We start from the raw sequence: 17,591 nt of genomic DNA, 5'->3' as shown, positions 1-17,591 counted from the left end.
TCTTCTAGTTTCTTCTCTGAATTAAGCATCCCTCATTACTTAATCCCTTTTGTTGTCCCTCATGGCTCCCAAAGAGGTCAACTTTTGCAGTGGGTTCTGATGTTTTCCTTTTTAGATTTTTTTTTCTTAATTGCATTATAGAGTTCTGTGACTTGTGATTTCCAATGAGTGCCATTCGATCATTTAATTCTTCACGATTGCTGTAGTGGATGCCAAAGGCATTTGCAGTAATTGGATGGCACTTAAGGGATTAGTGAACATCCAAACCACAGATGGTTTTTTGTACTGCTTCCATGGAAGTCTTGCTGTGTCTGCTTCTAAATTTATTTGCAATCTGAGTTTTGAATAAAATCCTCTGTACAAAAGCCTTGTTGATGGTGTGGCTGTGGTGTGTCGCCTCGCCCTGACTGTAATGCACTCTGCAGTGGCACTGTTATGCCATCTCCCTGAATGAGAAGATTTGCAAATGACTCATTTGGAGTCATTAACGTCATACCCCAGCCAGGCTCCCGCGGCAGCAGACTTGGTGAGATCTGCTGTTGTGTCTTTGCCTCGTTCTCCTGGGGAGAGGCAACCGAATGCTGTTGGGACCCAGGAAAGCACAAATAGACGTTTGTCCTCTACCCACGGATGGGTGCTGATCTTCCCTTCTCTCTGCTCCAGCCATCTTAGCTCTCAGCCCTGGCCTGTCTCCAGACCATTCCAGGTGGGGAGATTAGCTCCCTGCAGGTCAGCTTCACCTGACAGATCTCAGCTATTTTTGCTGGAATATAGCCAAGGAATAGGAAGGTGACTGGCAAGAACTGATGCACCTGAGATAGCTTTTTAATTGCATCCTTGCAGGGGGGGGCAGGATACAATTTGAAATGCTATTTTAACCAGGAGTGATAGCATCTGCTTATGTCTTACATGCCAGGAAGATTGACGAGCCTTGGTTTGGTTCTCCTTCCCTCATCGTGGCCAGCTGGCAGGTTTGCATGTTGAACTCTGTGAGTGGTTTGGTAGTTCGTGGGGGTCAGTAAAGTGGAAGTCTGTTCTTAAAGCTTATCAGAGAAACACCATAAGTAATTCTTCATTTAGAGCTACGTGCTGATGTAAGATCAGATATGAGCAATGAAGTGCTTTGCTTGAGAGCCTGTTGGGGCAGGTTTATTTGGAAGTTGATTGGATTACAACCTCACAAGAGAAATTTTCTGTCCCTTGTAACAGAATAGATGAGCTGGAATGGAGAAATGGAATGGGAAACTGAGCAGAGCAATTTTCCTTGCAGGTGGCAAATGTGTTTCTTTATTCTTGCAACCAAATTTATCATTTTCTGAATGCAGTTTGTTTCCTGTGTGAAGGTGTGAACGTGCTGTGGGTTGAGAGAACTTCCTTTCTCAACCTCTTAAACTCTTCCCCTTGTTTTTCTTTGGTGTTGTTCTAAAGGTGTGTTTACTATGAGAAAGAAAAATAAAATGCTCATGAAGAGAGCTGACCTGGCCATTTCCACTGTTCATTTCCTTGCTAAAATAGTTTATCTGTTTACGTCCTGTGCTCTCTGTCTCCTTTCTATTTTCAGTATCTGCTCTGGCACCTATCTGCATGATGCATTTGCTGCGGGAGCATTTCCAGTGCTTCAGAAATGGCTTAGTATTCTGTGAGTCAGCTGTCCTGCCTTTGGGAGATGATGTTTTCTGCTGCACTCAGTAGCTCAGTAAAGAGTGGAGTGGGGGTCACTGAGAGCAGCTGTGTCTGGAGGACCATCGTTTGGAATTGGAAGTGAACAAGGGCCTAAAATGGGCACTTCCAGCATCAGATTCCACTTGATTCATTGCACTGGCCAAGGTTGTCTGCCATTGCTCAGTGTCTTCTGGGTGTGACTTAGAGGTAATATTGCACCAGGATACTGGTCTGAACATAAAATATTTCTATCTTACTATGCCTGAAAGAGACAGGTGCAACCTTGTTATGTTCTGAATGCCTTTAGGTCAGGACAGGGATCAGAGGTTAATTTCCTCAGTCCCTGTATTTGGCTCATGGCTGGACACAGCTCAGCTCCGGGATGGATTAACACCAGGGAGCTACTGACAGCTGGAGAGATGTGCGAAGGGTCTGGGCACAAAAGAGATGTGCATCTTGTGACTACCTGTGAATAACGAGAATGCAATTACTGTGTGCTGTACAAGTAGTTATGTGTAGGCGTAATGTGTCAGGAATAAAAAGAGGAAGAGAGTTTCAGTATGGGAGGAGAAATCTTCCCCGTGAGAATTTTTAGACTGACTAAATGGCCTGCTGGGGAAGGAACAGAACTGCATGTTTACATGGGAAATTCAAAGTGTTGGACTTGAGAAGGGAGATGTCTTGCAGAAGAGGGACAGCCTGAGTCCCTTGAGAAGGACAAACTACATTTTTGCCTTTAAGTGATGGTTAGATTTTAAGTTATTTTCTTCCTCCCACGTAAATGAGACTCTAACATTTGAAAAGTGCACAGGCTCTGAGAAACACACCAGTAGTCTTGCTTTCAGTAGTCTTGCTTTCCAAGCAAGAAAAAAATAAGGATATGAAAGCTAAAAGATGATGAGAACGATACCTGCAAAAGCATGCGAGCAGCACTGCTGTCAGCATTAATTTTGCCTGTGTGGAGTGATATTCAGGATGTTCTGAGGTATGCTTGATTCAAAATGAAACTTTGTGTTCAAAAACAGCACTTGCAGCAGTGCTTCTGTTTCATGGCTCCAAAAAAACCCCCCAACAATCCACAAGAACAGATGGGGTTGGTGGTAGATGGTCATTATGGTCCCTGCCAACCCAAGCTGTTTCCATTAGCTTCACATCCATTTTTCAATTTGTGATTGGATCTGGTTGATGTCTTCAGCTTCACATCTTCACAGCTATAATAGGAAAACCTCTCTCTCAAAGCAGCGTTCTTTTCCTAACCTGCGTAAATCCTTTCTCAGATTAACTGACCTGGAAAGTAATTGCAAAAAATTTACTGTCTGTGTCACCGAGTAAAACCAGGCCAGGAGGCAACACACTGCTTAACTCTTAGCAAGTTTTGTAGTCTGATCGTAGCCTGTGCTGTCACACAGACAGATAAGGAGGTGACTCTGGGGAAAAGGAGGATGGACAGAGGGATTTCTGGACAGTGCTGTATGGGCTCCCTTGTTTTCACTGGTGCTTTGCTATGAACTTGCTTGCTTTTAGTGCAATAGGAGCAATGCTGGAGGCAGTTATGAGTGAACAGGACGCGTGTCACAAAGACATGGGATGTATTTGATATCTGCTCCAGCTGAAGAATCAGGACGAGCAGATGGTGTTTATGTGGGACTGTGCCCGTGCTCAGAGGCACTGCTCAGCTGTCACCCAGCAGATGATACCTGAAGAAGTGTTTGAACTCCGAGCAGAAGAGCAGGTCAGGTTCCTTTAGGATGCTCCTTCCTCCCAGCACCACCACTCATCACTTGGCTTTGGGCTCCAGGCAGCAGTGGGGCAGATAGGCTGAGCATGCATTTCTTACTTGTTTGCCCTGAGGAGAGCTGTGCTGTGAAACCCTTTGTTTGTGGGGCTGGAAGCAGGGAGTGCAGCAGCTGCTGGGTTAAAGAGCTCCCCAGCAGATTTCTGTTCCAGTTTTGCAATTGCTGGACAAAGAGTTATTTCACTTTGTATTAGAAACTCTAGGGATGTCTCTGGGATAAGGGACAAAATGAGGTTTTCTGAGGATATGGGGAGGAGGAATGTGTGCTAAAGCAGCCTTGGTAATGTGGCAGTGCTCTGCATATGCAGCATGTGACTGTGACCTGCTCGCTGGTCCTGTGTTCAGGTGTGCATCACAGGTGTGTACTGAGTAATCTCAAGAGCATGGTGCACATGAATGGGATCCCTTTACAAAGGGCACACTGGTTCACGTCTCAGCTTGCTGCTGGAGCTTCTCCTGGTGTGGAAGGACACATCTTTTGGCTGTGCTGCTGGGAGATCCTGTCTTACTTCATTTTTTACCTCAGAGCTCACTCTGTTCTCTCCTTAGCCAGGGGACAGTGTCCTCCATCCTTGTAATGGCCATTCAGTAATGGCTATTTCATGTCCTTGCAGACACAGGTGTCTCTGTTACACCAGGACTCATCTCTGTGCTACCAGGTAGTAAACAGCTCTCAGCTCAGTGGGGTTAAATCTGCTCCTCTCCCTTCGGTACTGCACCAGGTGGCATGTCCTGTATCTAAATCCACTTGGCTTGGCACTCACTGTGCATTTGGATGACTGTGAATGATCTCTTAACTGCATCCACACACAGAATTTAGTTTCTAGTTTAAATTGCTTTCTTTTGGCAGGATGATGGAGTGGCTAGGTGGGCATTTTGGCTGGTAAGGGGTCAAGTTCTTGTCACTCATGTGAACGCTGAAGTAATTACAAATTTAAACTGCTGTTTTGCCATCATGCGAAGGCTGAGTGCAGGCTGTAATACTTAGCAGTGAGATACTATGGCTCTGCAACACGATTTTGTGCTATAATGTGTTTCATATAAACGTTTGGTGACTGGGGGAGAGAGAATGAAGAGAGAGGAGCTGACCTGAGGTGGGGGCTTCCGCAGAGAATGATAAGTCTGGAAAGCAGAAAGCAAGGATGTGGTGTTACTGCAGCTGCCGGCTCCCAGCCTGAATGCTGCTGCTGGCAAGCAGCTGACAGGAGGGAGGAGATCAGCCTTTCACTCTGAAGGGTTGGTGCGTCAGGTTTCCCTGCAGAGCACGTGCAGATAACTGAGCTGCAAACACTGCTCTCTGCTCCAGCTCCAGTAGAGAGAGCTGGGAGAATGGGGCAGGTGTCTTGGAAGGGTTTGTTTCTATCGCTTTTTGATTATAAAACAGAGAAATACGTCATTGCGAAGAACAAGAAGGTTGGGATCCTCTATCGAGTGGTGCAGCTCTCCATCCTGGCTTACCTGGTGGGGTAAGGATCACCCTCTATTAAACGTACTGCCGTGGTTACATTTGCTTGCTGTGTTGTGATGAAGATTAATGTAAGATACTTCAGCTTACATTACAGGGATTGCTTGCTATGGTGCATGACTTTAATACAGATAACTGTGTTTATTTATAACGCTGGGATTTTGTAATACCTAATAAACTCTTATCTGATTTTTCACTGGCTGGAGATTGCTGGATTCATCTCTACCTTCCAGATTAATGTATGATTAAAAATGGATCAAATGCCACCGTGGCTCTACACTGCATTATTTACTCCTTTATTTCTGTATTTGGTAGGAAAGGTGCCAAGCCTTAACAATTGACTCGTTAGAGACAATGGCATGCAGGGCCAAGGTTGCTGAGCCATGAGACAAACCAAGCTCGTCTGCATGAAATGTTTGAGTCTGAACGAGAGGGAACCAAGCAGAAAGTGACAGATGTATCTGCTGGAGTGAGCTGCAGCCACTGGGATTGTGCAGGATGCAGCAGCGTGCATGTCAGCTGCCTTGCATTTATTTCTGAGCACGGTTGGCATGGAGATGGGCAGAGCACCTCTCAGAAGAGGTTCTGGAGGCAGTCACTGGTATAAAACAAACATGGCCGTACTCCTTGCTGCATGCAGGCTGAGATGGGGGGTCATCCAGCCTGTGTGATGGGCCTTTGCTTCTTGAGTTTCTGAGGCTTTCTAGAATGTGTCTGATAAGTCTTTTCCCTCTCTCTCTCTGAGCTGTGGGATCCTCTCACTTTTCTTTTGCCTCATGCTTTCACTGATTATATATAGTAGAGTTACTTTGGCATTCTGGATTTATTTATAGAAAGGTGTACTGTTTCAGAGCTTCAGTTAGTGGGACAGTGATGCAGTCTCAATGCTCTGGTATGTATTAGCTGCTAACGGAGGAGTTCTGTAGATAATGTTTCTGAGACCACATCCTGCATCCAAGAGGGACAGTGCAGAGCAGCGACCGTGAATGTCTAGAGAACTTCCGGGCCAAACTGACAGTTTGCATTCATGGACATCAGCAGAGCTTAGGCACTGCCTGCAGCACGGTGCCTGCAGTGCCTCCTCTGTGGCTGGGGACCTACAGCTGGTTATGGAAGTGGTTGGCATTAGCCTGGTGCTGCCTGGCTGTGTACGGCTCCCTGTTCAGAGGCTGTCCAGCCTGCAATCATCAAACTCCTCTGGATTGTTCCTTCTGTATAGCTGCCTTTCCTCACAGATTCACTGAGGAAAACTTAAGACTCTGCTTTCGAGCCTTTCTTGGGGAGAAGATGCAGCGTTCTTGGGAAAATAGGGAAGTGGGACAGTTCATAGGAGTGGAGAATGTTATTGCTCAGGTCTGGCACAAGGGGGAGAGCAGTGTGTGTGAATGCTGCTCAGCTCCTGAGATGGCTGCCTTTGCTCTCTGTATGCCTTAGTGCAGTCTAGCTCTGTGAAGGGGAGCTGTGCCAGCAAATGCAGCCTGTGTCCCTCTCCCAAACTCTTCCTCCAGAGCTGTAGGTAAGCGCAGCCTGTATCAATCAGTTCATTCTGAATTTAGGAGTCCTCCAATAGTAACAGAGGCTTTGATGTCGTTCACATGTTTTTTGTCCTTAAAGGTTCCTTGGCCTTGGTGTAAATCTCTGGCTAGATTGTTCCCCAATTCCACTCACTAACATTGCTGCCTGCTCTGCTCTTCCCAGGTGGGTGTTTGTTGTCAAGAAAGGCTACCAGGATACGGACACATCCCTGCAGAGCTCTGTCATCACCAAGCTGAAAGGGGTGGCATTCACCAACACCTCGGAGCTGGGGGAGAGGCTGTGGGATGTTGCAGACTACGTCATCCCTCCACAGGTAGGAATCATGCTGCTCCTGTTGTGTCGGCCATTCAGGTAGAAGCACATGTTCCAATCTGTCTGCTGGTGGAAAGGCTACAGTGATGTATCCAGGTCTTCCTGTGAGAAAACTATAGGTGGGCTACAAGATAGCAGTGTTGTGCCTCCTCTTATGTCTTTTCAGCAAATATATAAAGAGCCTTTCTTTCTTACAAAGGATAATATTTGATAAACAGAGCCCTTCAGCAGCAGTCTGGTGGATTTCAGTGGGACTGCTCAGCTGAACCTCCTTTAGAGAGCTGGAGCAGGCATGCATGGGGCAGCCCAGGGGAGGGAGACGATGGAAATAAATGTGTTGCAATTTGAGTGACGAGACTTGCTTGAAATGGATCTGTCTAAACTTGCCTTGCTGCTTCTTTGGCTTAGACAAAGTGAAATGCAGAGTTGATGCTTTAAGGGGAAGATGCCAGCAGATGGGCCTGCTACTGTGATGGCAAGCTGTGCTTGCTAGGGGCTGTTTGTTTGTGTGCTTCCCTGTTAGCAGCTGGCACGTGTGCATGAAGGGACGTGAGAGTTAATTCAGGGTTCTGGGCTGAAGACTGCAAACTGAACAATTTGTATGTAAGACTTCACCTTCATTCTGCAGTTCGCTCAGATCTGTGGGTTTGTGTGCTGCATCTCCACCAGTTTTGATGCAAAGCTCACTGTCAGCTGTAGATCTCCAACCAACGTGGGCTGTGCAGCAGGAAGGCCAGGCAGCAGGCTTGTGCTGAAGCTGTGTGGGAGCCGTGGGATCCTTCGCAGGTGGCCAGTTGTGCATACCCAAAAATGAAATGGTGATGCTGATCGGTATTTTAACTTGTCTGATGTTTCTCCTGTGACCAAAGTGCTGGTCTCTTTATCATGTGTTGGTTTACTGGGAGTCACTGTAGTGTGGCACACTAGGTAAAGATAGCTAGCTTTGCTTCTGAGCCCCCTGATGTGGATATTTGTACTATGGCATCATGAATTCAGATGTGACTGGGCAATCAGGCTACAATATTGAATCCAGCGTAATGATAGTGATGTCAGACATTGGGCTCACAGTAAAACACGGGAACTTCCATAGGCTGTGAATGCAAATATAAATATGTCATGGAGGTTTGTTCTATGAGCTCAGGCTTGTAACAGCACAGCTGGGGCAGCCAGCCCAACCCTGCCTGAGAAAAGTTCTGCAGTGGGATGGAGCCTGTGATCCCTGGTCAGGCACTGTGTCCCTTATTGAGAAGGATGGTAAGTGATTGCTGAGTGGGCAGTGAGGCCAAGCTCAGCAGTCCTGCTCACCAAATTAAGGCAGATTCTGAAGCAAAACGCCTTACACCACAGAGACCCACTAAGATGTAAGTCCTTCCACTCATAAGGAAGTTGTCTCATCAGACTTTTCATGTATACAGAACTGTATGACAGAAGCAACTTAATCTAGTGGATGATAACACCTTAACCGGAGAGAGCTGCAATTAGCTTTGCTTTCAGCCCTCACCTGCTTTTTTGTGACTAATGAAATCACTGCTCCTCTCTGTGTCAGAGCTGTGTGAGACTGGCAATATCCAAATTCAAGCAAACACTGAAACAAACAGCTTTACTGTATCCTACCATGAAAAGCACAAGAAGAGGAGGAATTGTTACTGTTCTGCAGAGAACTTGTAACAAGTTCTTTAAAATAGGTTTTTCTAACACTTCTGCCTTACTTTGTCTATTCTAGGGTGAAAACGTCTTCTTTGTCATGACAAATTTGATTGTGACCCCAAACCAGAGACAAACCACGTGTCCTGAGGTAGGAAGAACTGAGTCCTTTGGCTCCCAGACCCCTACAAAACTGGGGGTAAGACCTGGCAGAGGACGCAGCAGCGAACACGGGGAGGATAGAAGGCGAACGCTTTTTCTCTGTAGTATGCATCGGTTAGGAAAATTGGACTGATTACTTAAAACCTGGAAGGTTCATCTCTCTTAATTTCCAGAGGCACTGATCACATAGAGGCTTTAACTAAAGGTGTTGGATGTCTGCCTAGCTGGAGATGAGACTTGAATAGTGATTGGTCAGGGTCAGAAAAGGTCATGGGAAAACAGCCTGGAGGTGATTCAGTTCGGTTATGGGCAAAGGAGACATTCTAAGAGGCCCCCTGTGGGAAGGGCTGAACATTCAGGCTTTTGCTACCTTCAGGATGTGTGAGAATGCTTAGTGCTTTCCAGAATGTGCCTTACATTTTTACATGATTACAAGTAAATATTTGTTTACATATCCTCCATGGAGTCATGGTTCAGAATGGGCTGAAGCCTGGGGGACGAGGATGCTGGCATTCCAAGGAGTGTTGTTGGCAACATAGCAGTGATCAATTTTCCTTCACAGAAAGGTGGGGTAATCCAGGCTGTCAGCACAGGTTGATTGTGAAGGACACGGCTGTCCTCTAGTGGCTGCGTTAACCCAGCATGCAGCCAGGAGTAGGGTAATTTGAGGGCTCACCACAACTTGCAGCTTAAATCAAATATACAGTTATCTCTTAACGAGAAATGTGGTGGCCTTCTGCTTATTTTGGTTGAGTAGTGGAAGATGTTGCTTGCTTGGCTTCTTCCACAGCTTATCCTTCTTTAGATTGAGCAGAGACCTAAAGCAAGACTTCATTGCTGAAGCATGTTGTTGCTGGTAATGTGACGTAGCCAAGTTATTTGCACACTGCCTACTGTTAGTGCTCCAGCTGCTTGTTTTCACTGATCACCATTCTGTAGAGGGTTCAGTGAAATGCATGTAGCTCTGCTGCTGTGTGTCGTGTCCTGCCACAGTTCTCACTCCTGTCCTCTTCTGCTTTGCAGAGTGTAAACATTCCTGATGCCTTGTGTTATGAGGATGAAGACTGCCCTGCAGGGCAAGCAGTGGTGGCTGGTAATGGTAAGGAAAGAGACCCTCCTCCTCTACACCTTCTGATAGAGGCAGGTTCTTTCAGAGATCGGCCGGGTTATAACCCCGGAGAGCTTTGACTTCAGACAGCAATAATAATTTCTTTTCTTTAAGACACTTCCTTGTTTACAGCTCTCTGATGGCTGGGCACAAAGCACCCCGGGCTGCTGAGAGCAGCAACAACAGAGGGGCTGTTCCAGCTAAGAGGGCTTTTCACAGCAGGGAGGAGGGCTTAGGGTGGCAGTGAAAAGCATCTGATTTTCATTTACCCTGCGGACAAGGAGAGGGAGCAGCTGCTTTGAGTGACCTTTTCTGTGCTGTCTGTGCTACAGGGGTTAAGACTGGCCGTTGTTTGAAAGACAGGGACAACATCAGAGGTTCTTGTGAGGTATTGGCCTGGTGCCCAGTGGAGAAAAGATCCAAGCCCAAGTACGTGGCTGTCCTATGCTGTTTCCAAGCTTGAGTTGCTTGGCTTGTGTGTCATTCAGGGTGGTGTCTGAGTTCCTACTGCTTGTTTGCTTGCTTGAATATTGGCTGTTTCAGAGCAGGAGGGAGCCCTGCTTGGCCCCCAACAGGACTGGCCCTCTGCTCACCTGCTTGGCTCACTGGCATTCCCAGGGCTGTGTCCAGCTGCAGTGTCCCCCCTCGCCTGCATGCTCCTCACTAACATCTTGCTGGCAGTGTGGGGAGCTGGGTCCAGTCGTGGAGGTGTGGCTGCTGAAGCCCTGTGCTCTGAGCAGCAGATTCACTCCTGGAAGCAGCACAGGATAGTACTGAGCTGTTTCTTAAATGGCACTTTCAGTTAAACGTGTGAGCAGAGTACAGATGTAAAACATGGAACAAACCCTTCTGTTCCAGGAAACCACTTCTCGCCAGTGCAGAAAACTTCACTGTTTTCATCAAGAACTCGATCCGGTTCCCCAAGTTTAAATTCTCCAAGTAAGTGCAGGTGCCCAGAGGTCCCTGTATCTTCTCCATCACAGAGCCAATAACCTTGTTTTGCTCCACTATCCTTCTCCTCCCTGTGGCTGGGGTGGGGAAATGAGTGCTTCCTCTTCTAAAGCATAGAGGGAGGCCTTTGGCTTGGGCTGGAGCATCTCAGGGAACAACTCAGATAAGGCTGTCACCAAATGTGGTCTGTGACAGCTCCTGCAGCATGAGTCGAGTTGGGGGAGAGCTTCTAAGGCAGTGGGTATGTTCTACAGCCAGTGCACAGTCAGGTTTCTGAGCTGCTTCTGCTCCCAGCTATTTCTCTTCTGTATAAATGAAGATGTGATCGAAGTTGGGAAAATACAAATTTGAAGTGTTGTTTGCATTTGCTGCTGCAGCTCTTGCTCCATTAAGACAGAAGTAAGGAGAGTAGAAAGAAGTGTGGCTTTGCTGTTCTGACAGGCTCAGACAGACTGAAGAGTGCTGAAGAAATCTTTCATCTCCATAGCCTTGTGGTTGTAGGCTGTGTAGGCAAGCAAAGAGGGAGACAAGATGCCTTCCCCTCTTCCCCATATGTAGGATGAATGTGCTGGCCACCAACAATGAGTCCTACCTAAAGACCTGCCGCTACAGCAAGGAACATCCCTACTGCCCCATCTTCCTTCTGGGGAACATCGTCAGATGGGCTGGGAATGACTTTCAGGAAATGGCTTTGGAGGTAGGAGTACTCTTCGAGCTTGTGTTTCTGCTGGCTGTACTGCTTGCTGAGTGGCTGAGGAGAGCCACTGGTGACTGCCCAGGACTTCCCATCCAGGCTCAGGGAAAAATGGAGATGCTGTTTCTTAAAATCATGCTGGTTCCATTTATCCTGTCCCTGGGGAATGGGAGACAAGAAAATGTGTCTTTTCTGGAAGAATTGGAAGGGGTAGTTTTCTGTTATTTAGAGCTTACCCCCTGAATTGTTACAGCTACTTAATGAAAACAGGGTGAGAAGCCTCTTCCAGACTAGGGTTGTGTGTTCAGTAATGTGCTTATTATTATAAAAATGAACTTAGCCCATCCAGAAGTGTTTGACCAGAAATGCATCTGTTCTTGTCCCTGGGGAAATCTTGCTCAAGGATTGGGCAAAGCTGAAACAGACTGATTGAACTAAGCTTGAACTCACATTGTCTCTCTCTTTCATTAAGGGTGGTGTGATAGGAATTCAGATTGAATGGAACTGTGATCTTGATAAAGCCCCTTCTGAATGTAATCCCCACTATTCTTTTAGCCGTCTGGATAACAAGTTTGCAGAAAAGTCTGTCTCTTCTGGGTACAACTTCAGGTAAGTAGAAAGGAGAAGCACGTCAGTTATGACTTCTGGCAGTCCCTTCTTAATTGGTGTTACCCACTGCTCATCTGCCTACAGCAGCAGTACTTTTCTTTCCATACTTCATGTGGTAATGAGAAAGGAATGTCCAAAGAAGTTGTAACTGCTACAAGGATGGGTAGACACTTCCCCATCTGAGTGGCTTTCTGTTACCATCAGCTAAGAAACACCATCCTGAGAAGGGCCTGACTTGACTGCCACTCGGAGCCACACTTCACAGCTAAAGCTGTTTTTGATAGGAGGAATAGATCCATTGGCACAGAGGGGTGAACTCAGATGGGTTCTAGTGTGTGGGGGCAGATGATGGAGTTAAAATTGGTATTGTTCCATTTCAGGTTTGCTAAATATTACCGGGATGCTGAGGGGATTGAGTACCGGACACTCTTTAAAGCGTATGGAATCCGTTTTGATGTGATGGTGAATGGCAAGGTGAGATTTCAGGCCAGAATATTTGCTAGCCTGGAGAAGAAGCAGGGAGACATTTCTCAGTGAAAAAGCAGCTTTGGGATGAGAACAGACTGTCTGGTTTGTTGTAGGAAAGAGGGCTTGTCATTCACCCTGCATAATAAGGGAGATGACCAGGAGTGCGGACGAGGTAAAGGTCAGCAGTCTGCACCTCTCATACCTAAAAACAGTCTCATGTAAAGTCCAGCAAATGTAAAAATGCCCCACAGACTTGTTTAGCGTGTCTGCACTAGCAAAGAAGCCTAATCCAGGGGTGATGCAAGCTCAGAAACGCAGCCATGAGCAGTTGGAGTTGAGACGAACAGACCTTTAACTCTGATGACTGTTCTCTGCAAATCCTTGTATGGTTATGCCTGCCTTTTGCTAACAGAACGCACCCATAAGCACCAGCAGCTTCCCAACAAAACACACCCACATGCACCAGTAGCTTCCCTCTCTAATACCAAACCCTTACGTTTGTTTCTCGGATTGTTTTCAGTGAATACTTCATGATTTGTTTTTCTTTTAGGCAGGGAAATTTAACATCATTCCCACTGTCATCAATATCGGTTCAGGGCTAGCTCTCATGGGAGCGGTAAGTTGAGGTATCTTCTCAAAGTAACATATTGGGACCAAGAGCTGCTCTGAGGATAAAAAGGGACAATTTGTTTAATTATCTTCTCCAGCAGGATTTTCACTACTTTGGCTGCTCAGTGAGTTGTGTGTCTGTGTCCTGTCCTGAAGGCTTCTGTTAATGTACCTTGTAGTCTAAATACCCCTAATATTACATGGTACATGAAAGAAAACGCAGCTCCTACAAGTTATTTTTCTTCAATTTTCATTACAAATTAGATCTGAACATTTCCTTTTCTACTTTAAAGATGAAACATGGTAGTGAAAAAAATAACCCTGAACTGTGTTTGTTGATTACAGTGCTACCATGGTGAGGGCAAACACAGTTAAGTCTGATGTACTCAAGTACTGCACCCTGATGACCCCGAAATACTGCAGGCACTGTTTTTCTCCATGCCTGCCTTCCAGTTCCAGTTATGCATTATCTCTGAGATATTCCAGCATTTAGTAGCTCACCTGTAAGCTCTGGCTGTGCGATGCCTATTTCAACACAAGCATTGAAGAGAAGATTGAGGCAGGAATTAAAGCATTTGTATAACAGCAGATCTAAACTGTCCCTGCTTAAAAAGTGTTCCTCAAATGCAGTGCAAAGACCATAACATCTAAGCAGCTATGGAGAAAAAAATACCTTAAAGAGAACTTGGAGCAAGCAAGGATGAATAACTGCAGGCTGAGCATGATAACCAGGAGGAGAGCTTGTCAAATGTACAGGCTGGAAGTATTTGGAGGCAGGGACAGTGGTGGCCATTGGCAAAGGGAGATTTGTTCCTTGTTAGTGGCCATGACAAATTCTTTCTGTTTTGCAGGGAGCTTTCTTTTGTGACCTGGTGCTGCTCTATCTGATTAAAAAGAGTAACTTTTATCGAGGCAAAAAGTATGAGGAAGTAAAGTAAGTGCCCTTGGCTTTTGTGTTTAAACGTAATGGCTTTATGACTAACAGAAATAGGAGATAGTAGAATGCAATAAACATTAGTGGCAAACAGAGTAATTCCAGGAAATTACATTCCTCCAAATGAGTTTAGCCAAGTTACTCCCTCACTCCACAATTCATCACTGCAATTAGCTAGGAGAAAAGGGAAGTTGCAGAATCACGGTTGGTCTATAAATGGCCTTGCACTGTCGGTCCATAATGACTGCAGATGGAACTGGGCTGACTTCAGGGTCTCCAGAGCCTCATGAAACTGAGAACTAGAGCTTTAGTTGTGATGGCTTTTGTGGTAAGGGGGGACAGGCTGGCTGGGAGCATCCTCCTCACATTGTCTCCTGAAATGGAAATAGCCTGCTTGCTTTTTCTGTCATCTTTGCTTGTTTCCTCAGGTCCAGTTCCAGGAAGTCATTGAATAGCCCTACTCTGAATGGGAATCAGAGCCCAGACCAACTCGGTGGGCTCTAGACATGATGATGGGTCTGTCAACTGGAATCATGTTCCAGGAAAACTACACAGGTGTGAAATGACACTGGGACTGGGAGGTGGAGCTACCCCAGATCAGATCTACCGTCCATTATTGGGATTTCCAGAGGAAAAATGTCCTTTAAAGAACACCCTGTTTTCCCTGAGACGTTCTGATATCTTGAGCTTGCAACACCTGTGTTCATCACTATGGATTTATAAAAGGATTTTGTAAGAGGAAAAAGAAGGCACCAAATGAATGTTTTTATATCTATTGATAGATCTATCCGTGCCACCATTATTCTGTGGCTGTGCTTTGCTTCCAAGTGCAAAAGAGAAGTGTTGTGAAACACCACTGACATTTTCAGGAGGGTCGTGGCCAACAATAAACTCGTCTCCTGCTCCGCCAGCTTGCAGCCACGGCTCCCAACTCTCGCTTTTCTTATTTGCAAGATTAGATATAAAGCAGCAGGACTGCTCTTGTCAGGAAGTGCAACGAAATGCAGCATTGCAGAATTGTAGCAACTGTGTCCAGAAGAAAGTGGTTTATCATCCTGTACTGCCCAATTACTCTTATTGCCCTGTTTTTGTTGTAACCATCAGAGCTAGGAGCGGTGCTCCTCCAGGGAAAGCCTTTACAACTGCTGCAACAAGGTGCTCTGCTCATCTCTCCTGGGAACGTCCGCAGCAGTGCCTGCCACAGCTCTGAGTGGAGAACCAGCTACCTCATCTGCTACATAGATTCTCCATTTATAGTTATACCCAAATAGCCAGTATTTCAGAGGACAGAAAGGATGACAGCGTGCAGAGGAGTATTTTATGGACAGGGAGAGTATTAGTAATATTAGTAGTGCTGTGGAGATTGAAAAGTGAAACTCTGTCAGGTCAAACAGGCTTTGCTGGGTTCTTCCAAATGCAACAACAGAAGGAAAAAGTAGAAGACAGACGTCCACTGTTCTAACATTTCAGTATCTTCCAAGAACCACAGGTGCTTCGTTGTTTCTCAAGAGAAAACTAAGTCACTGCAACCCACTGTGTGAATTTATGCTCAAGTAGGGATGCAATTATTCTAAGAGGAAGAAAATGATTACAAAATAATGTTATTTTCTTTTCAAGTTTGGATTTGCTTGAGCTGACAGGAACTGACTCACTAAGGCGGTAGGTGAATATTCCTCTCTTGGAAATATTAGTCCTTTCATAAGGTTTAAAGGCCTCCTGCTGCAGTGTCCTTGCTAGGACAGTTGTAGGGAGGATGGCATTGCAGGTAGCTGCCGTCACCTGCTGTTATACGCAGATGGAATCAGAATGCAACACCTACCTCTGCTTCAATTTTTCAAAAGCGTTTGTTCTGAGCAATTTTTTTTGTTTTGGTTTGGTTTTTTGGTCTAAATGAAAACTCACCTTTGCTAGAAGTGGCAAACTTCCAATTCAGTCATTAATAGCAAACCCCACCCAGTCCAGTCTTCTCCCTCTGCTCCAGCTTCTGGACAGATGTGAGTAAATATCAAAACATTTAGCTAGAAAATGGAATTAAACTATTGTCACTCCAGTGTTTAGGATAAGCTACGTACACCTGGTGCTGTATTTACAATGAAATCCTCCCCTTTGACCCAGAACTCTTGACAGATATGCAGCACCCTGCATATAATGGATAGATGACACTAGCCAGGCCTACTGCAACTACCATGCCAACAAAAAAACACAGAGCTTTTTCTATCAGGGCCTAGTTCTATTTAAATAGTTTCTAGATGGTAAAACATGTAGTAAACCCCACACGTGACATCAGGCCAAGACGCAACTCAGAGACCAGATAGTTCACCATAACACGTGAAGCTGACTGTGCCCAACTGAAGCCAATGCTTCAACTTGACAGAATTATGTCCTTCTTAGACAACCAAAGCTTTTTCCTGAATTTAAGTCTTCACAGGCTTCAGCATCCCCAAAACTCACTAGAATATTTCCCTTAGTTATAGCATTCATTTGCAGTTAATAACAATTGCAGTTAATAAAACATAAACAGCTTTCCTCTCAGGATCTTGTTTGATTTTTTTTTTTATATTTGAAGTACAGCAATAAGGTTTGTCACTTTGGGGCAGTGCTCTGTTAAGACTGCTGTAAAATATATTATTTAGGTTGCACATGCCAGTATCCTTTGTGATACATGCTTATGCAAAACAATTCAATTAAGAGTTTAGAGTGTATTTCAAAAGTACAAGTCTAAACATATTAATTAATGTGCAAAAAGCAGCAGATGGCATGAAAAAGCATACTAGTGAGGCAGTTAAAGCCTTGACTGTTTTTTCTTCCCCAAAAAGAAACACGACTTAGGCAATGCTGACAAACCCCATTTTTGTACAACCCTGTCTTTTGTGAGCCAGAACTCAGTTTTTCTGTAAAATATTTTTGAACACAGAACCTAATGCTGTAAAATCTTTGTATAACAAACAGGTAATATTTTATAGTGTTCTGGTGAAGTGATGACAGACCCAAAGACCAGACAGCCAGATGGCACAAGGTGTGGTTGTAGAATATGTGACAAAACCCTGTCGCTGCACAAGAGTTTGCTTGCTGCTTTCAGCTGAAAGGCATTAAACAGCATTTGCACAAGCAGCTCCAGAGCAAAGAGGCTTCACTGCTTCAGGGGGCAATCAAAAGTTCCTTTCAGATTCTGTCAGACACAGTACCACAACAACTGTAACAGCTGCAGAAAATGCCAGTGGCTGTAACAAGGGGGTTCAGTACAGACTGAGTTGCAGGTAATTAGACACTGAGTGTATTTGGGTGCCTGTATTTCATTGGACACAATGGTATTACAACAGAGTGATTGACTTGGAAGAGCATTACTTATTGACTTTTGTACATGCAGTGAGGAATATCTGTGACAATGTCATTTATTTATAGTGTGAACATACAGCAACTGTGGAAGTTAACATTTGCACTAGCATTTCAAATACATTTCTGTACCAAACCTTTGCGTACATTTAATTACATGCTACTGTGAAATACTTCCTCGTGTCAGTGGCTTATTTTTATAGTGCTCTGTTTGCATGTAGGGGCAGGCAGCCACAGGCAGTAATTGGTATTTCTTACCCACAGTGCACAGGATGCAAGGAACTAAGGTAGTCAAAACCTGCAGCTGTG

General features: G+C 45.3%; 1 protein-coding gene across 2 annotated transcripts; it reads left to right on the top strand.

The window, feature by feature from the left end:
* The first annotated feature begins 4,641 nt into the window (after nt 1–4,641).
* Nucleotides 4,642–17,455, top strand: P2RX5 (purinergic receptor P2X 5). 2 transcript variants are annotated; one of them, XM_052689186.1, is made up of 12 exons: nt 4,642–4,923; nt 6,621–6,771; nt 8,494–8,613; nt 9,600–9,675; nt 10,017–10,113; nt 10,543–10,623; nt 11,194–11,332; nt 11,802–11,938; nt 12,319–12,412; nt 12,957–13,022; nt 13,867–13,949; nt 14,378–17,455. In XM_052689186.1, exons 1-12 carry the CDS (start codon nt 4,787–4,789, stop codon nt 14,451–14,453), a joined length of 1,257 nt encoding a protein of 418 aa, XP_052545146.1. In that variant the 5' UTR covers nt 4,642–4,786; the 3' UTR covers nt 14,454–17,455. The 2 variants fall into 2 exon arrangements, with proteins under 2 accessions (XP_052545146.1, XP_052545147.1); XM_052689187.1 differs by having other exon boundaries at nt 4,645–4,923; nt 8,494–8,565.
* The last annotated feature ends 136 nt before the right edge of the window (nt 17,456–17,591 follow it).

Source organism: Tympanuchus pallidicinctus, unplaced genomic scaffold, assembly GCF_026119805.1.
Source record: "Tympanuchus pallidicinctus isolate F22 unplaced genomic scaffold, pur_lepc_1.0 scaffold24, whole genome shotgun sequence".
Lineage (NCBI taxonomy): Eukaryota > Metazoa > Chordata > Aves > Galliformes > Phasianidae > Tympanuchus > Tympanuchus pallidicinctus.
This window is presented reverse-complemented; position numbering and strand designations above follow the sequence as displayed.